At 59.0% G+C, this 19769-nt stretch overlaps 1 protein-coding gene across 2 annotated transcripts; it reads left to right on the plus strand.

Moving 5' to 3' along the window:
• Nucleotides 1-633: 633 nt before the first annotated feature.
• LOC132021459 (cytochrome P450 26B1) lies at nucleotides 634-19534 on the plus strand. 2 transcript variants are annotated; one of them, XM_059405857.1, is made up of 6 exons: nucleotides 634-1122; nucleotides 4721-4945; nucleotides 13149-13424; nucleotides 13690-13845; nucleotides 15315-15599; nucleotides 15966-19534. In XM_059405857.1, the coding sequence occupies exons 1-6, from the start codon at nucleotides 919-921 to the stop codon at nucleotides 16356-16358; spliced, it is 1539 nt and encodes a 512-aa protein (XP_059261840.1). In that variant the 5' UTR covers nucleotides 634-918; the 3' UTR covers nucleotides 16359-19534. The 2 variants fall into 2 exon arrangements, with proteins under 2 accessions (XP_059261840.1, XP_059261841.1); XM_059405858.1 differs by lacking the exon at nucleotides 634-1122 and adding an exon at nucleotides 3531-3795.
• The last annotated feature ends 235 nt before the right edge of the window (nucleotides 19535-19769 follow it).

The following is a 19769-nucleotide window of genomic DNA, read 5'->3' on the forward strand; positions in this document are numbered from 1 at the left end:
CCACCAGCAGCAACTCCAGAACCGAGAGACCGCGTCCCGGGACGGATTGCCTTTTCTTAATTGATACAATAGCCCAGCTCGGGTTTTCACCTCCTCCCCCAACCCCACCCCGCCTCACCCCGCCCGCCCGCCGGCCGCCGCCGCCGCCGCCGCCGCCGCCGCCCCTGCGCCCGCCCGGGGCTCTGTCGCCGGCCGCGTCCCGTCCCGGCTGCGGTCCGCCGGCTCCGCACCCGCGCAGCGCCCGCCGCGCCGCCTCGCCCGCTGCTCCCGCCTCGGGGGTGCAGCGGCGGCTCTGCGGCTTCGGCGCGCCGCCCGGGGCAGCCCAGGGACGCTGGGCTCGGGCCTCTCCACTCGCCTCGGCTGGGGAGCCTTCCCCCTCACCCCTAAAGTTTCTGGGTTCTTTGGAATTTTTGGATTCAGAAATTCCCCCCCCCCCCCTTTTTTTTTTCCACCTAGGAATTTGAGGGGAGAACTTTTGACAAATCGATCGCATTTTCTCTCCGATAGCTCTTACGAGAGAGGCTCCCGCTGGACAAAGTTTTCCAAAGTTTTCCGAGTGTGATGGTTTCGGGGAGAGCTAATCCACCAGCTTGATTCACGGCTTCATCTCACCACCTCTCGAGCAGCCCCTAAGCCCGCTATAAGGGAACAAACAAACAAACAAACAAACAAAGTTACACTCCGAGTCGCCTCGTGTCTCCTCTCTCTTCTTGTAGGCAATTTTTTTCCTCCCTCTCTCCGCTCCCCTCGCAGCCTCCACTCCCCTTCCCTCGGCCCCTTCCTCCTTCTCTGTTTCGGCTGGAGGTGCCAGGACCCCCGGCCGCAGCCTCCCCTCCCCCGCCGCTCGCGTCCCTTCTCATCCGGCCCTCCCCTCCCCCGCCGCGGCCGGCACAGCCAATCCCCCGAGCGGCCGCCAACATGCTCTTTGAGGGCTTGGAGCTGGTGTCGGCGCTGGCCACCCTCGCCGCGTGCCTGGTGTCGGTGACGCTGCTGCTGGCCGTGTCGCAGCAGCTGTGGCAGCTGCGCTGGGCTGCCACCCGCGACAAGAGCTGCAAACTGCCCATACCCAAAGGCTCCATGGGCTTCCCGCTCATCGGAGAGACCGGCCACTGGTTGCTACAGGTAAGGGCGCGCTCGCTCCGTTGCTCTCCGGGGTCCGCTAGCGGCGAGCGCGGGGTCGTTGGAGCGGCGGGCCGACCAGGGGGCGCCGGGAGCCTGAACGCACAGGTCCCCGCCCCGCCCCTTCCCTCCTCTTTGCGGGTGCAGCCGGGGCTTCCTTTGCCCTCCCGCGGCGTGGTTGGGGGGGGGGGGCATTGGCGCCGAGTGCGCAAATTCTGGGGGCTGGTAGGAGAGGTCCCTGGACTCCCAAGATTGACTCGGAGGGCTCCCAAGATTGACTTTCCCCAGTCGCGGGCTACCCAGCAGGGGTGCGTGGACCGTCCGGGGGTTTCCCCTTACGTTGCCAGCCGGAGGGGGAGTCGTGTGGTGAGCAGCTTTCGCCTCACCTTCTCGCTCCAGAGCCCTGTCGCCGTCGGCTGCCGGGGCTTGGGAGGTATATTGGGACCCGAAAATTGAGTCGGGGAGAGGAAGGAGTCAATGGCAGCCAGAATTGCCCCCTTAAGCCCCTCCGGCTGTGTTCCCACCGCGTCGTCGGCTGCGCTAGGTACAACCGCCCTGGTCTACAGTCCAAGAAAGTGTGTGTATTTAGTGGTGGGGAAGGAAGGAGGTATCCCAAGGAAGATGAGAAGCCTGAGACCAGAGGGTTGTTGGCTTTTAAGGAAAAGGGTCTATTTACTTATTGGGTGGGGACACTTGTGCAGGGGAGAGAAACTTGGGATTGGTGTATGAGATCCAAAGAGTGCGTGTGTATGTGTGTGCGTGTGTGTGTGTGTGTGTGTCTGTGTGTGTGTGTTGCTAGACGCCACACAACCGCATACTGCTGGTGATAATGGGGGTGGGTGCGTCGGGGACCAGACTCAGGTAAGTAATGGGGAGATTAACCTGGAATTAACCTCGTCAAGTGCTAGACAAACGCTTTTGCAATTTGATATACACCAGGTTTTTTGTGGGGTGGGGGACGCCTTTGGTTAACCGCGGGAGGTGTGTTGTGTTCCGGTGAACACCCGTGTTTGTCCGGAGGATGCTGGTGGGAGTTAAGAGAAGGATGAATGTCCTGAAGACAACCCCGGCAAGGGTGAGGTGAGCGGGAGGCGACGGCAGAGACCTGTGGGTTTAGAAGTGCGAGAGCATGGCTTGAAATTAACAGACGCGTGCAATTCTCGAGCGCACACACGGACACCCTGCCCGGCCCCGCCCCGCGCGGAGTGACAGCGGAGCGGGGGGCGGGGTGGGGGGCGCGCGGTTCCTCTAGGTTGCGGTCTTCCCAAGTTCCCGAATCGGCCCATCTCTTTTGGGGATGCTCATGCAGTGGGGTGTGATTCGCTTTAACCAATAGGGCTACCCTCCGTAAAGAAGTCCCCAGAGCCTCTCCCGTGCCACCACCACACTTAGAAGAGTTAACTGCGGAGGTGGTCTAGGCTTTTGGCCGAGAATTTAGGAAATAAAATAACTCACGCGGGCATCAGCTCTCGTCTCCTTAGAGCCAATCTGCGGAATCCGTGGTCTATCGCCCCCGCCCTTTCTTGACCTTTCTCTGCTACCCCGAACATCCCCCTGACCTTTTCCCCCGAATCCCGCAAGGGCGCCTGGGGCTCCGTGCCCAACCCGCACTGAAGTTGGGGAAAGGGAACCAGGCCTACGCCTCCCCTTCCATTAGCCCGCGGGGCCCTAGACTCCCCCGTGGGAGGGAAATGGGGGGGGGGGATGCCTGTAGAAGAGCGCTGAAGGGGTTAATGGGAGCCCTCTGAATCCCAGCTTTATTTTTTTGGAGTCATTTATCAGATTTTACGGGGAGACCTCCAAGGGCTCTCCGTTTCCACCGTGCGCCATCTAAACAGAGCCTAGGGCTAAAAATACAACATTTTTGTATAAATTGGACTCGCGGCCCGAGCGGCCGCCCCTATGAAAGTCCTCTTTGTGAAGACCGTGGAAACGGCGGACAAATAACTCTTTATTAATGCCACAAAAAAACGCACTTTAATTATAGTTAGGCAGATCAGAGACGGGAGGGGGGCGGCGGGAGAGAGGCGGCAGCGACCTCGGAAAATTCACAACCCAACTTTTGTGTCGAAAGAAAAGAAAAACAGAGGAAAAGAAGGAGAGGAGCGACGGAGAGTCAGACGGAGCTAGGGAGACGGGTAGAGCAGACGGAGGGAGGGAATCCCGCTTCTCAACCCCCCCTTGGTCGCACCTCCACCCTCGCCTAGATTTCTCTTAAAGGGGAAGACGCCGTCTAGAACTGCGGTGGGGTGGAGGAGCTCTCTCCGACCCGCCAACCTGGGAGTGGGGTGGCGTCCCCCGCGGCCCAGCCCCCCTCTAGGAGGCGCGGCCTCTCTGGGCTCGCTCCCTGTCGCGCGCCGGGGCCGGAGGCGCATGTGGAAAAGTGATTAGGACTCCGGGTTCTGCAGTCACTTTTCGGCGGTGCTGGGTGTGTTCACATTTAGCTGGAGAATACTTTTCCGTAGAAGAAAGGGAAGTGAGCAGAGGGATCAACCCGGGAAAAGGGGATGCCGAGGTGTCCCTTCGTGGGTACAGGACTCCGTAGATCTGGAGTACGCACCCGCAGGTCGTTGCCCGCCAAGCAAGAGTGCGGGACAGGTGGCGCCTCTCCCCTTGGCACCCGGCGGGATTAACGCGGGTTAACGCGGGGTGGGGTGGCGAGCGCCTACGTCAAAGGTGAGCCGGACGCCCCTGCACCCGCCCCTCGGAGGTCCCCTCGGTTTCCGGTACCCGCTCGGGGGCCGGCTCAGCCAGCTACCCCGCGCGCCGGGCCGGGGCCGGGGCCGGGGCCGGGGCCGGGGCCTAGCCGTCCCGGGCTCACGCCGTTGCTGCTGCCGCCGGGGATCCGGTTACCTGTGACGGCCGCCCCGCCCTGCCCCGCCCCGCGGGAAGCGCCTTCCTCCGAGCTCCCGTTCCAAACTCCAGGGCGGCGACGAAACTCCTTCTCAGTTATTCCCAGTGCAGATTGCATTAGGAAAATCGCGGCTCGCGGCCCCGTGACCCTACCTTGCAGATCCCTTAGAGGGCCGCCGGGTCCCTTCGCGGCCCACCCCTGAGAACGGAGGAAACCCCAACCCCCTTCTGTAGTGACTGCCTCCGGGCACGCACCGCTCGCCGCTATAAATAATCTTTGGCCTGCGGCCACCCCGCGGGGTCTCGCCAGCCCGTGGCCGGGAGCCTGGAAATATTTATTCCGAGAGTCTCCGGAGCTTGAGGCGGGGGAGCGAGGGGGGGGTGTGTGGAGGCTGTAGCTTCGGGTCCCGCCATCCGGGATACCTTTTTCCTCCCGCAAGTCATTACCAAAAAACACCCTCCCGAGGGGTGCCCCGGGCCTCCCGCCTTCTTGCATTATTTATTATCCTCTAGGCCCTACTTCCCAGTTCTCGTGCATGCTATGAAAAATAAAACCTTCGTGTGTGTGTGTGTGTGTGTGTGTGTGTGTGTGTGTTGGTGGTGGTGGGGGGTGACAGAGGACTGGTGGCCTGGGCTGAATCTTCTGCCCCCCTCCCCCCGCACGCCGCGGGCCCTCCAGGCTGGGCCTCTGGGACATCCCATCCGGAGATGTACGCCCTGAGAGAGGTCTCTTCCCTGGTTCCCGCAGGGTTCCGGCTTCCAGTCGTCGCGGAGGGAAAAGTATGGCAACGTGTTCAAAACGCACTTGCTGGGGCGGCCGCTGATCCGCGTGACAGGCGCAGAAAACGTGCGCAAGATCCTCATGGGCGAGCACCACCTGGTGAGCACTGAGTGGCCACGCAGCACGCGCATGCTGCTGGGCCCCAACACGGTGGCTAACTCCATCGGGGACATCCACCGCAATAAGCGCAAGGTAAGAGCTCTCTCTCTTGGCTAAGAGCCCCGCAGCCCTGCTCTGACTCTCTTCTTCCGTGCACCCGTCTCAGGTGTAAGGAGTTTGTGGAGCCCCGGGGGACAGTTCCACCCGAATCTGCGCCCCCCATTTGCACACCATGCTAGAGGATCCCACACTCGGCCAGGCCCATCGGTGGCTGTTGCGGGGGGGCGGTGGTTTGGACAGAGTTCAAACATGCAGGGAGTAGCGCATCCAACTCCTGTCCTCGCGTACTCCACAAAACCGAGAAAAGATAAAGGCAAATGGTGGTCCCCCCTCTCCTTTTCGCCCTGTTTCCCTTGGGAATTCTGAGGACAGAAAACCGATCTTTGGAAAACCAAACCTAGCCTTTCTGCCACTGGTTCCTTAAGGGTGACGCGGGCAGGCTCAGGGAGCGGAGCACAACGGTAGCAGGGCCTTGCCTTGGCGGGGCAGAGGAGGAGGTGAAGGCGGCGGGGAGATGAAGTTTGGGGCACTGCGGCCCAGCTCTGGACGGCGGAGGAAGGGCGAAGGGTGGGAGAGCAGCGGAGGCGCTGCGGGGGATCAGAGCGCACCTACCCCCCTCCCGTACAGAGGAAGAGAAAGTGGGTGTTTATCCTGTGGATTTCCCGAGCGCCTGGAAGAGGCACGGGGGAAGCGAGCCAGAGCGTACGGAGCTAGCCGAGCCTCCCTGCCCCCTCCCAGGGCCGAGCAGCCGCCGCCGCGGCTCTAAGCGCGGGCGGCACGTGCTGTTTGAACTGCAGTAACCCCAAAGCTGGGCCGCCAGCGGGCGGGGCGGCGGGCCGCCAGCTTCAGGCGGCCAGTGAGGGGGCGCTGCACAACCTCCCCTCCCACCCCGTTTTCCACTGGGTCAGAGGACTCATCCAGGTTTGAAACCTTAAGGAAAGAGAGAGGCAGCCTCAGATATGCCCAGAACAGTGGCAGAGTGGCGGGGTGGGGGTGGGGGCGCAGCGGTGAGCGGCTCCCACCTCCAGAAGTCTATGTGAAGAGGTCTTTGTGAACGCAGGTATTCATCTTGTAGTATCTGATGTCTTTGAACGGCCCGCGAAGAGTAGTTTTCCATAGCAGACAAAAGGAGGCTAAATCCGATGGAGGAGGCACACCCCCTCCCACCCCTCTGCCGTAAAGCACGGATTTCAGGGACTGGAAAGGGGCTTCTAGGGTAGTTTTCCCCCATGTACCTCACTAGAGCAGGAAGCAGCTAACAGGTCCAGAGGAGAGATGGGAAGTGCCTGGAAGGGAGCTATGGGCTCAGCACGGGGGCGGGGGAGGGGCCTTATAAAATGTGTTCCACACTATTTTTTCTTAGTCTTTAGGGCTCCACCCAAAAACCCCTTTCCAAAGGGTGAGGAGACAGCCTGAGACTCAGAAGCCCAGCTCCAAGGACTATCTGCTTCCTCATTTTATCTTTATAGAGACTGACAAGAAAACAGTCATTGTCCCCTTCTCACAGAAGGGGACACTGAGGCTTGGGAGTTTGAGAGACTTGAATCAGGTCAGGAAGCAAAGAAAGGGCAGGACAGGGCGTGCAACACGGGCATCCATGGGGAAGAGTTGTTTCTAGACCATGAAGCTGAAGAGGAGCCGTACTTAGTCCTGCCCACCTAGGATTGCCAGAGCTGGTGCTGGGAGTAGGGAGGAGGTGCTGGGAGGAAGAGGAGGGCTGGATCAGGACCAGACTGTGAGACCTGGGGGTGCAGAGGGCTTTGGGGCAGGGCTGCCTTGTGGTTCCACCCACCCTGTTCCTGGCTTGGCTGTGGGTCTCCAGGTGGGGAGGGCCCACCTGGAAAGCCCCATGGTTTGGGCCCACATGGTTCATTTGGAAGGAGGGAAGGAGATGCCCCAGAGCACACTGCCAGAGGAATGCCAGGGAGAGCTGGGGATAGGGCAGGGGCGGGGGCCAAAACTGAGAGCCACAGAAGAGTCCTCCATGATCTCCCTCTTTGGGACACCCTATCCTCTAGCTTTTGGGGGTAGGAAGCAGACAGAAAGCAGTTCATCCTGACAGAGGCTTGGGAATTGAAGGTTTGGGGTGAGACACTTGGCCCTTGCCTCAAGAAGTAGAGTCTAGCTGGAGGGATGAGAAGAGAACATTCAGGGGCTTGTTTATGTCCTGGAAAAAATGGCCAGGCTGCTGGACCCCAGTGCCCAGCGGACCCAGCCTGGCCAGGGTCCGGGGTATGCTGGGCACACGGCCTGATCCAGTCCGCACTGCAGTCAGAGACCTTGTGGGTGAGCAGGCTGCTGGGCTAGGCCCAGGCCTGGTTGGGATGTACTCACAGGAAGTAAGGCCCAGGTGTGCTGGGGCCTGGCCGGCGGGAGAACGAGGAGCGTCACTGTTTCCACTGGGGCTGGTGGCCCGCCTCTTCTCTGGGAGGTCTGACCAGATGTGCTGGGAAGGGGCTCCTTACAGCCATCGCTGCACTCCAGGTGTTTGCCCCGCCTGTCCTGGTGGTCTAGGGCCAAGATGGCTGGGGTTGCCAGGGAGAAAATCCAGAAAGTCTTGCCTAGTTTAACAAAATCTTCTTAAGGAGCCAGGCCTGTGTCCCTATAGCCACCACCCCAGACTCTGTCCCCTCGTTTTTATAACCTTCCTTCCCCCAGGGGCCTGGGGTGTCTCTGATGAATGGGAGAGGGATGTCATCCTTCTTTGTGTGGGTGGAGGCTAGGGAATTGCCCTGGAAGGAGGGTGGTAGGGAAGGGTAGGAGGAGGTTGTCAGAGACACAGAGGAGGAGTGGGAGGGGAGATGGTTCTAGAATCCCCATTGCACAGCCCCACACCCCAGAATAAGGCATTTCCTCTTTTCCTTTGGAAATGGGGAGGCCAATAGCTTCAAGGGGCCTCAGACAGTAGCCCTCCCCAAACCTGGGGAACATCCCAGACGATGCACTTAGTCTTGGATTCCTGGTGTCCTAGAGACTCCAGGCATGGCACTCTTGCCCCTCCAACCCAGACTCCTGGCTACAGGGACTTCTGAACCCAAGACGAAGGTGGGGGAACAGCTCCCCAGGCTTTGGAGGTAGGATGAAGAAGCCTTGTCTGCACACATCCCAGCCCTCACGGGCCTGGGGCGGAGGTGGAAGGCAGGCTCAGGATCACTGCACTTCTCTCAGAAACCCTGTCCATCCTGCAGTGTGTGTTGGGGTGCAGAGTCCGAGAAGTACATCAGCAGGAGGGCAGAGCCAGGAGGTCTGGGGGGTCTTTAGGGAGCCCAGCCCAGCCTGGCTCTTGATGGCCTTGGGGCCCGTGCACAGTCTCTGGTTCAGCCCAAGGCAGCCGCTCCCACCTGCATTAGGAAGGTGAGTGGCCCAGCCAGGCAGCCCTGCCCCTGAGAGCTCTGCCCAGCCCCCCTGGCATAGGCACAGAGCCTTTGTTCTGCCAGCCCAAGAAGTCCTTCACTCAAAAGTTACTGTAGCACCAGCCAGTGGGTGCAGGGACTGCTGAGGGGGAGGGTGGCGGGAGCGGATCTCTCTGAAGGTCAATGTGGGAGGGAGCCCACAGCCAGGCAGCCACCAGAGTGCCTGAGAGTGGGTGCCTCCCTCCATGTGCCTGGTGCCAGGCAGTGGGCGGGGGTAGTGGTGGGGGTTCTGGCCAGGCCTAGGGTCTGTCTTCTCCCTTTTCCCTCCTTTCTCTGTCCTCCCAGGGCACGGAGGGGTCCAAGGCTGTGATGCTGACATGTCTGCTCACTCTTCCAGCCTTGGGAGACAATTCTGGCCTTGACAGAGAGTGGGCAGGTTTGGCTGGGGTCTACTCTGGCCCTGAGCCCCCTGTGCCGACCAATGTATCCATTCAGGCTGCCCAGGCTGAAGGGCCAGAGCTGGGGGTGTCCCTCCAGGGGTGGGAAATGCCGAAGCAGGGACAGAGGAGCCACACAGCTGGCCTTCTCCTGAGAAGTTTGGCCATAAAGAAGTGTCCCCTTGGGGCTCTCAGATAAATTCAGAGCCCCAGGACAGGTACATGGTGGCTCAGTGGGGCTTGGGGAGTGGTGGGAGATGGGGTTCAGGGCCACTGGTGGGTGTGGCCAGTCACGGCCAGGACTGACCCTGGGAGGGCCCTTCCCCATTGGGCCTCCACTTTCTGCACAGGCTGGGGGGTCTGGGCTGGCCCCTCCCTGCCAGAGTGGCTGAGTGGGATTGGCTCGGGAGGCAGTCAGGGTGAAGTTGAGACCCAGTGGAAATGCCAAGCCCCTGGGAAGATGACGCTATCTCTTGTCCTCCCCCTTACTTGAGTATAAAGTACACACCTCGGCGTCCCCCGTGTGCCCTGCAGACAGCTGCCGCGGCACTGCCCGCCCTCTGTTGCTCTTCCCACTCCGAAGCTGCAGCTCTCCTCCGGCAGCGTGGCTCGGCGGGTAGCCTGCCCGGGCCCCCGCCCTCCCGGGCACCCGCTTCCATTCCTACCAGTCTGACTCACTGGCCCAAGGAGTAGGTTCCTGCCCTGGCTCTTCCGACTCCGAGACTGCCTGTCCAGAGGCTGTCTGTCCATCTGTCCATCCACAGGCACCAGCTGAGAAGGGGGAGGGCACCTGGCTGAGCAGTCAGAGTCCAGGGTCCTGGGGCTCCTGTGAGCCGCTCTCTTCCCAGGGTCACGGTGGTAAGAGCAGGAGGGGCAAGTGTCTGTAGAGACAGTTCTGGAGAATCGGAGCCTGGCAAGCCCCCGGTGTCCCACTGCCTCCCACTCAGGGTTGAGAGAGAACCAGGGAAGTGGGCCCTTGGGCCAGTCGCTTTGCTGGAGAAGCTGATGGGGGGTAGCGGAGGGTTACCAAGCACAGCCTTCAAGCCGGGAGCCCAGCCTGTGCCTGGGAGGTCCTGGTCCTCCTGGGACGCTCTGTCTTCTCTCCCTGGGCACCTAGGGAAGTCCGTACCTGCTGCTCCCTCTGCAGGGCTTTGCCTGGGCCCAAGCTGGTTCCCAATGACCTTTGTCCAACATTCTTGGCTCACTTTTGGGAATTCCTAGGGAAGCCCCAGAGGGAAACAAAGCAGCTTTGGCTCCTGTTACAGCTGTGGTCAGGGCAGACGGCTCTGGGGGCTGGGAACCCTTCCTCTCTTCACACTGAGCGTCTCAGCTGGGCACTTGCCCATGTGCCCGACTCCTGACCCTGCCCGACGTGGCCCAGGCCTCCCTCTGCTCTGGGCCAGCACCTCCGCCTCCTCCTGGCCTTTGTGGTAGGTGGTGGTTTCTGGGCTGCCTCGGCTGTGGGAAGTGCCCTCGTTGTTAATCCTGGGCACCAACCCAGGGATGAGGACCTGGAGTTTTCCTGGTGCCTGGGAGGCCCTGATGCCTGGGGAATAGCAGGGCTGGAAGCAGGGGCACGGATGGGGTGACCTCTGAGCGGAGTCCCTTGACTCAGAGTGCCTGCTGTTTTGTTTTGCTTTGCTTCTCCTGTGGTCATTTTCTCTGCCTCAGGGGGCTCTGAGAGGAATCATGGGCAGGACAGCTAGATGGAAAGGGACCCAAGAAAGTCCAGTTAGACCCTTCATGAAACCAGTGGGGAAGCTGAGTCCCAGAGAGGGCAGTGACCTGCTGGCTGCCCCTGGTGAGTCAGGGGCTGGATCAAGATAAGAGCCTTGGACCTTTCCAGATGCCCCAGACCAGAGGCCTTCAGGTGCAGGATGACAGAGGGCTTCCTGGGGTCATTCCAGCTCCTGGTCAGGACCCCTGACTACCTGGAGGTAACATGTGGATCCCCCACCTTTGAAGTCCATCTACTTAGTCCCAAGTCTCCCTCCGTCTGGCCCTCCTTGGACCCCACGCTTGAGAAGGAGCGATTCAGCTGGTCATCACTAGAGGGCGCAGGGAATGTAACCTTCGGGGCAGGGCAGGGCTGGGCAGGGCCTGTGGGTGGGTCATGTCTGGCCCCTTCTGAGAGTGCTGGGGTGTCCTCAGGGAGCCTCCTTTGGTGACCCTGGGAACCCTTCCTGGGTCACTGTAGCCTGCGTGGGGTGTATATTTGGGGGGCTAGTAGGCATTAGGTGACTTGAGGGGACAGCATCTACTTTGGGACACCTAGTTTATGGGCTCTGTACCTTGAAAGGAGCCACAGAGATCACCTCCTCACCATTTCATACGTGAGGAAGCTGAGGCAGGGGGGCATGACTTGGCCATAGTGTTGCAGTAAACTGGTGTATGATCCGGGGCTAAAACCTAGGTCTCTGGGTCCCTAGCCTGCCTTGTCCCACCACCCCGCTACCCTGTAGAGCCTAGCTGGCTTTGACTTTGACCAATCTCGGTCTGTGTGGCCTCCGCCCCATTGCCCCCTCCACACGCCCACCTCTGAGCTTGGGTTTCCTGTTCGCTGGGGGCCCTGGCCAGTCCTTGCCCCATCCTCTCCCTGGTAGTCCTCCTCTAGGCCAGGTGTGACCTCCCTATCTTTGCCGGCCTTTACTCCCAGTCTCCCCATCGAGGCCTGGGAGCCACAGAATATCTTTCTTCCTCCCCCTTGAACATCTTACTATTTTGTAAGGGCCCTTGGTTAGCCAGCATTGGGCTCTGGGGATGAGACCCCATTCCCACCCCATTAGACTCCGATCAGGAGCTGAACTTGGCATCCTAAGGACACCAGGGAGGGGGTGCTGAAGCAGAGAGCCCCACCTCTATCCATATATCCATACAGCCTCCTCTGAAGGGAGGTGGTGGCTGAAGTCTCCCTTGGAAGTTCCTGGGACCCCGCTGCTGAGCAGGGTGTGAGTGACCCATCCAGACCTGGGCTGCCCTTGGCCACTCCCCATCCTTCTACATTTCAGCTGTCCCTTAATAGCGGGAGCAGCCCCAAACAGCACTGGCTTCTCTGCCCCTCACCGGCCTCCTTCCCTCCCTCCATCTGCCCACCGGGAATTTGGGAATGAAAGTGCTATTGTGAACGACTGGCTGGGCCACTGAAGGGCCAGCTCTGTTATTTCTGCAAACCAGCCCTCCCATTAGCCATGCAGGGCTGAGGCCAGGAAAATGTTACCTTTTCCTCCTCGAGCTGACTGCAGGGGAAATTCTCACATTTACAGTTTGTGTGGTGGTTGTGTTTGGGGGGACGGGAGGGGAGGGCAGGCGCGTGTGTGTGGTTTGCGTGGGGCAGGGCAGGGGAGCAGGGGGGAATATGCATCTCCTTCCTCTGTGCTGTCCCTCCCAACTCTGCCTTCCCTAGCGACCTTCCCCTTGGTGTTGGTGGGGGAGGCCCTCTTTGCTTTGGTGGCCCCTCTGGTTGGGGGGGGGGCGTGGATAGAGGATGTTGGTTATGAGTGACACGCAGAGGTATCAGTAAATAAACTCATGTTCTCCCCTCTCCTGCCTGCCCTGGGCAGCAGCATGAAACTGTGCGCTGGGGCATTTGGGTAAGGAGGGGGCAGGAGGGAGTTACTGAGGAAGCAGGAGGATGGAAAGCAAAGAAGGTGGAAATGGGGACTCGCCATTTACTTAAAATGGACCAGGGAGATGCAAGGAATTAAAAGGGCTTCTGTTTGGCATCGTGATCTTTCAGGGTGGAAAATCTTGCCCCCGTCCCCCTGCCTCCAGACTCTGCCACACTGAAGACCTTTTGATGGCACATCTATTTAATAGACTGCCTAGGGTCTCCACCCATCAGGTGTTTCCCAGGGACTGAGAGCAGTTTGGTGATGGGGGCAGGGGGCTCTTGGGAAGTCCTGCTTGCAGTCTAGCTTCAGACTCTCTTGTTCTTCCATTAGAGGAGACGAGCCACCTACTGCTTTGCACCTCCTTGTCCAGTCTATGCACCTGTGTTCCACTCCTCCTGGGCACTTCTGCCTGGGAATTTGGGAAGGGGGCCCTGCAGTGGAGGGACCAGCTCCTCGGTAGACCTACTAGCAGCTGGGCTGCTTCATCCCCAGGGCTTTGCCACTGTGTGCAGCTCATGCTTTTCTGAGGGGCAGGAAAGGAGAGGGCAGCTCCGATCTCTCTGTGAGCAACATGGTAGGTCTTGACTTAGCAGTGCCTGTACACTGTGCTTTACTCCTGTCCTTCCCCTGCCTCTGCCCAAAGGCGCAGGCAGTAGGAGGGGGTTCAGAGCTGGAGCACCAACGGGGGTTTGTGACCGGAGGTGGAAAGTGGAGCCCGATTGGGGTGAGGACCCGGTGTCTTTGTGGCCGCCGTCCTGGGCACGTGCTTCAGTGGGGCCCCGTGGGGGCTGCATGGGTGGCGCGAGCTCCTCCCAACTCCCCCCTTGCCCTCCAGGTCTTCTCCAAGATCTTCAGTCATGAGGCCCTGCAGAGCTACCTGCCCAAGATCCGGCTGGTAATCCAGGACACGCTTCGTGCCTGGAGCAGCCACCCAGAGGCCATCAACGTGTACCAGGAGACGCAGAAGCTCACCTTCCGTATGGCCATACGGGTGCTGCTGGGTTTCAGCATCCCAGAAGAGGACCTGGGCCATCTCTTCGAAGTCTACCAGCAATTTGTGGAGAACGTCTTCTCCCTGCCCGTCGACTTGCCCTTCAGCGGTTACCGGCGGGTGAGCCCCCAGGGCCTGGGAGGAGAGGAGGTGGGCATCTATGGGAAAGGGTGGCTGGCCACTCAGTCACTCACCGGTCACACAGACAGAGAGGAGGCGTCAGCAGAAGGGCGATGGGCAGGGGAGGGGAGCCTTCACCCGCTGGTCTCAGCAGTTTAGATGGGAAGATCTCAGAGGAGTCCCTTCCCTGCCCTTCCTGGCCTTGGGAGGGGGCCTCTTTGAGTTTGGTAACCAGATCGCCCCCTTCTCCCCTCCCCACCACCAGGGCATTCAGGCGCGGCAGATCCTGCAGAAGGGCCTGGAAAAGGCGATCCGGGAGAAGCTTCAGTGCACCCAGGGCAAGGACTACTCGGATGCCCTGGACATCCTCATCGAGAGCAGCAAGGAGCACGGCAAGGAGATGACCATGCAGGAGCTGAAGGTGGGGGCGGCCTCCCCATTGGGCGGCACAAGTGCCCCAGGTTCTGTTTCTGCCCATCCTGCTCCACTCCCACAGTGGCTGTCTCTGTGTGGTGGTGGTGGCCAACCCCACCTGGGGCTGCGGGGACGCAGCCAGTAAAGAGGCTGTGTCCCAGCCTGCTTCGTGTGGGTGGTCTGATGGGGGGGCGCTGAGAAACAGCCATGATGGGTGGGCCTGCCCCCACCACAGCTTCTGTGCACCCAGTCCTGGGAGTGAGTGGGTCCCCACGGTGAAGATGCTGAAAACTGGCCTCTAGGAACCTCAGGACAGACTCTGTGTCAGTTGCTTTGTGGACCCCCTCACCCCCTTCCACCTCAATAGTCACCAGTTCAGTGCATTTCATGGTCCTCAGAAAGGCAGCCTAAGCCCTTGGGGAAGCGCAGGGAAGTTCTGACCAACTCTGATCTCCTCCCCTCCCGCCAGCCTCTTTTCGCTGGTAACACTTGACACTCTCTCCCAGCCTGCGGGTCACTGGTTAAGCCGAACTGGGCTGCCAGCACCAGGATGATCCATACTGGACTCCAAGAAGGACTTCCTGCCCACCCCTTTGTGGGTTGGGGGCGCCACCTGAGGCGGATTTGTTAACTCATCCTTGTCTAGACTCTGTCGTTCCCGCGGGGGTCTGACCACAGACTTCTCCATTCCCTGTCTGTGCTTACCCCTGGTCTGGCTCTGGGGCCTTCCCCCTGCTGAGCCAGGAGGAGCTCCAATGACCTTTCCATTTCACAAGAAGTATTATGGCTTCTAGGTGGTGCCATGGCAAGTCAGGGACTCAGGTCCCGTCTCTCTCTTCTCTGGGCCTTCATTTGTAAAATACAGGCTTCAGAACGAGATGACCTGCTGGGACCTTGCCCTCGGGCTCCCAATGCCCAGATGTCTTGCTCTCCTGAGAAACCTGGTGGGGTCTGAGTCTTCTGGGGACCCCCTCCTTTCAGCCTTCTCACTGCTGTCCCAGCACAGGTCCCCATGGCTATGGTCCCAGGTTGTCCTCCAACCCCATCCATGCTCCTGCCCTCCCACCAAATGTCCTGGGGATGGAGAAAGGGGCTAGGACTGCCAGGTAGAAAGCCCAGGGGCAGACCCACCTTCCTTGCCCACACAGGGCCTGGCTCCCCAGGATTTTTTCTTTTCCTCTGGGAGCTCACTGCCCTGATGAGTCCTGCTCAGGCAGGCTCTGGAATCCAGCAGTGAGTGAGAAGCGGCCCTATCTATCCCAAGGGACTTCCAGGCTAGTGCTTCTGCCCTGGGCTGTGGCAGCTATGTTGTCTGCCCAGCAGGGGGACTGGCCCTGTGACCTGTATCCATTGTGGCCTGAAGCCACAGCAACGTGAGGCTGGGAGGCAGGGCCTAGCTAGATGACTTTGGGGCATGACAAGGGGCCCTGTACTGGCAGAGGGGGGCTGAACCTGGATCCCCGCTTGCCGCTGCAGGACGGGACCCTGGAGCTGATCTTCGCAGCCTACGCCACCACGGCCAGCGCCAGCACGTCCCTCATCATGCAGCTGCTGAAGCACCCCGCCGTGCTGGAGAAGCTGCGCGAGGAGCTGCGGGCCCAGGGCATCCTGCACAGCGGCGGCTGCCCTTGCGAGGGCACGCTGCGTCTCGACACTCTCAGTGGGCTCCACTACCTGGACTGCGTCATCAAGGAGGTCATGCGCCTGTTCACACCCATTTCCGGTGGCTACCGGACCGTGCTGCAGACCTTCGAGCTCGATGTGAGGCTGGGCCCTGCAGGGCTGGGCCTCTGGTGGGAACGCTGCCTGGGGAGGGTGGATGCTGGCCTGTGGGAAAACCCGGCCTTCCTGTTGGGGTGCTACAGTGGGGATGGGGGAGAGCCAGCCCCAGATGCTGGGTCAGATGAAACCAACCAGGCTGTCATATGGGAAGTTGCATATGGACATCTGTGAACAGGAGGGAGGACTCACAGGCTGTGGCAGGAGAGGGGATGCTGGCCAGGACTGAGGGACCACAGCTGGGGACAGGGGGCTGGGGGGCCAGCGGGTAGGAAGTCCTTGGCCCTCTTAGACCTCCTCTGGCTCTCACCACCTTCCTCTACTCCTGCCCCCCCTTCTTGCCTCCAGGGTTTCCAGATCCCCAAAGGCTGGAGCGTCATGTATAGCATCCGGGACACCCATGACACGGCGCCCGTGTTCAAAGACGTGAACGTGTTCGACCCGGATCGCTTCGGTCAGGCCCGGAGTGAAGACAAGGATGGCCGCTTCCATTACCTCCCGTTCGGCGGTGGAGTCCGCACCTGCCTGGGCAAACACCTGGCCAAGCTGTTCCTGAAGGTGCTGGCGGTGGAGCTGGCCAGCACGAGCCGTTTTGAGCTGGCTACCCGGACCTTTCCCCGCATCACCTTGGTCCCTGTCCTGCACCCTGTGGATGGCCTCAGCGTCAAGTTCTTTGGCCTGGACTCTAACCAGAACAAGATCCTGCCAGAGACGGAGGCCATGCTGAGTGCCACAGTCTAACGTCGCCTAGCCCGTACCCCCATCTCAGCCCAGCCAGGCCTGGGGGGTGGCGGGGGTGGCGGGAGGCACCAGAAGGGTCGAAACCTGTGTGGGGGAGGGGGCGAGAACCTGGGGAAGGGGGAGCGGCGCCCCCATAACTTGCCCTCCCCTGTCCCCCCCCATCCCCGACCCCGACAAACCCTACCCAAAGCCAGAAGGGCCCCATCCTTCCCGGGGAAGGGCCCTTCCCCTGGCTCCTATTTCTACCCAGTCCCTCCAGTTCCCACGGGCTTAGCCCCCCAGGGGAAGTGACAGGGCCGGGCACTCCGCATGCCCGTTACAGTGTTAAATGTCAGTGGCTCAGCTGCAGCATTTGCTTGTGATGTTCCCAACTGGTCCCAGCTCTCCATTTCTTTTGGACCCTTTTAGTCTGAGGGCAGGTGGTTGATGTGGGGGAGGGACGCAAGGAGGGGCTCCCTTTGGCTCTCTCTTCAGCACCACCCCCCTTCCAGCTTTGACCCAGACTGGTGGAATGTCCCTCTTGGTGTGGCCGCCGAAGAACAGCATCCTGGGTAATAGAACACAAGTCACCCTTGCTTGGGGGGGCGGACTGCAAGCAGCCTGGAGGGGCCCCACCCCTTTGCCAGTTTGGACATTTGAAATTACCTATTGCTGCTACTTTTTCTCTCTTCTGACCTTGGGGCAAAGGAGCTCCAGGCCCTGTCCTCCCAGCATGTTCCCTGGTGGCCCTGGGCATGCGCACTGATGTCCCCACCTTCCTGCCAGGCAACCTTGAGCCCATCCTGCTCCCCTGTTACACACACACCCAAGGCCTTTGACTCATGGACTGCACCCTCGCCCCCCCCCACCCCCTTCCCCCCATATTTATTCACTGACATAACCGAATCTTGGCGTTCCCGGGGACTGGAACAAGCCTCTTGTCTGTCCCCTAGCCTCCATCCCAGCTGTCCAGGGCAGGACTTCTGCGAATGATGCTGTCTCCCTGCCCCTAGGCTCCAGACCTTCTGTGGGTTCAACCTCAGAGCCTCACTCCCTGGGTGAAGTCCAGTGCCTCTGCTTTTCACCCTGGTGGAGATGGGGAAATGGCCCACTGCCTCCCTCCCTGCTTGGTCAAAAGCCCTGAACATACGAGGTTTTGGTGACTGCCATAAGCTTCTGCTTGGCCACGGTTCACCCCGGTGCCCCCCACTCCTGCTAGTGAGCATGGGGACGTATACGGGTTTTCTTCTGACAGGGAGCAAGGGCTTCTGTTGTCCCTCCCTTCACCTTCACCCTTGGCCCTTTGCCCTTGGAAAGATGTCCTTGAAGTCGTTCTCACCTCTGTGCCACTGTCTGCTTAGCCCAGCTCAGGGGTGTGGGGACAAGATGAGAGCAAAGGGAGGTGAGCATAGGAGGCAGCCCTTTGGACGTGCTGACTCGGGTCCTCTGCTGTGGTCTTGAGGCAGCCGCGCCAGTCGTGCTGCAGAGCCGAGGAGGAGGGAATGTGCGATTTGTCAGAAGTGATTTGGTGGAAAACTGGCTGGTCAGGGGATGACTGGGGGAAAGAGGAGTAGCTCCTGCCACTGGCATTTTGAGTGTTGGCAATCTAGGATGCCTCCTGGGATGATCTGGGGTCTTTGGTGAGTCTCTAAGTGATTTTGTCTGTTTTCGGATTTTTCTTTGCTTTCTGTGTTTCTCTTTTGGCTTTTGATGTTATAAAAGCAACGAATCCTCTTTGTAAGAAAATCAAAAACATACAAAGAGTGCAGGAGACTAGTCTCTCCAGTCCTTCTCCATAGCAGTGACTGCCGTGGGCAGCTGTGTGGCCCCCTCCATGGTGCTCAGTGGGAGGACTGCAGGCCCCTCCCACCCCTACTCACACACCCTGGTGGTCGGCATTAGGGGAATGGGCTCCTGACCGGCAACGGCTCTGTAACCCCTGTTCTCAAGGGTTTCGTTTGGTCCCTACTGTTCTACCACTGAAGAATCCGTGCAGAACATACATCACTGGCAAAAAGACATTTTTTTAAAAAATCAGCAAAATCCCTCAGTCCACCCCAACACAACACACACACACACACACACACACACACACACACACTTTCTGAAAAAACAGGCAAACACTTGTAAAGACTCATCAAAGCTTGCAAAAGAGCTGCTGCACGGTGCCCTGGAATTGGTTACCCAGAAGAAAAGCCCAGTGTCTGGAAGGTTCACGCTCCAAGCTGCCCCCAGCTGAATCAGTCGTTTTTTGTTTTTTTTTTTTTTTGACTGACTTTCTAAGAAGGCAGTAAGTGCTACTAGAGACAGGAAGCCCACCAGGCCTGGCCCTGGTGAGGGGTTTGGGATGGGGTGGGAGATGGCGGATTCTGGGAGGCACCTTACGTTGGGGTGACGAGTCTGGGAGGGGCTGAGGGAAAGGCTGAGGGGGTCCCTGTGAGGAGGAAGGAAGGATTATTTGCCCCGCTGGGTCTCAAAGGCAACAAGAAGAGAACTGAAAGACGCTCTTGACTCTTGACTGGCTGACAGGAGGGTTCCAGTGTTGAAATGTGGCCGTCTCTGTCCACCCGTGCCTGTGTGTCTGTGTGCAGGTCTGTACAGGTAGTGCTAGATGGGTGACGTTTCCTCACGTACCATTCCTAACTCTTGTAACTTGACCTTAAAAAGACAAAACCCCACAACACTCTTCCTGCCACGGGCTTGCAGATTGAAGCACTTTCGATGTTGGGCGCTGGTGTTTGTGACCTGGGCACCATCCTGACCCTGCCCAGGTCACTATAATATTATTTTATACACAAAACTTTTTTTTCATTAATGTTATAATTTTGTGTCTGTCTTTATAAACTATTATAAGTACTATTTTTGTTATAATTCAAAATAGATATTTAGTATAAAGTTTTTGCTGTTAAATATTTGTTATTTAGTAAAATATGAATTTTTTCTCTATTGTAAACATTGCTCAAAATATTAATATGTTTTTATCACAGTTGTTTTAATATTGAAGAAGCACTTGTGTGTTTTGTTTTGATATGAAACTGGTGCCGTGTGAGTGTTTTTGCCGTCATGTGGTTTTAATCTGTATATAATATTCCATGTTGTGTATTAAAAAAATGAATGTTGTGCATTTTGTGATTTTGGAAATACTCAACCTGGCTCTTTTATAGGCTTCCATAATAAACCGTGGGGACTCACCCTTGTTTGGCTGTCTGGTCTCTGTCTTCTCCATATCATTATCATCTCCAGGCCACCCACACATTCCCTTCCAAGATGCCCACCTGTCAGGCCGGGAAATTTTTCCTCACAAGGTCTGGGAGACACGCCCACCATTCCTTGTGCGTAGGCGCACGAGAAGTCCACGGCAATGCCCAGCGAGTAGTAGGTTTCCCTGGGTTGGGGTGGGGGGTGTAACTGTCTGACCACTGGTCCCCGAGG

This window comes from Mustela nigripes, chromosome 7, assembly GCF_022355385.1.
Source record: "Mustela nigripes isolate SB6536 chromosome 7, MUSNIG.SB6536, whole genome shotgun sequence".
Lineage (NCBI taxonomy): Eukaryota > Metazoa > Chordata > Mammalia > Carnivora > Mustelidae > Mustela > Mustela nigripes.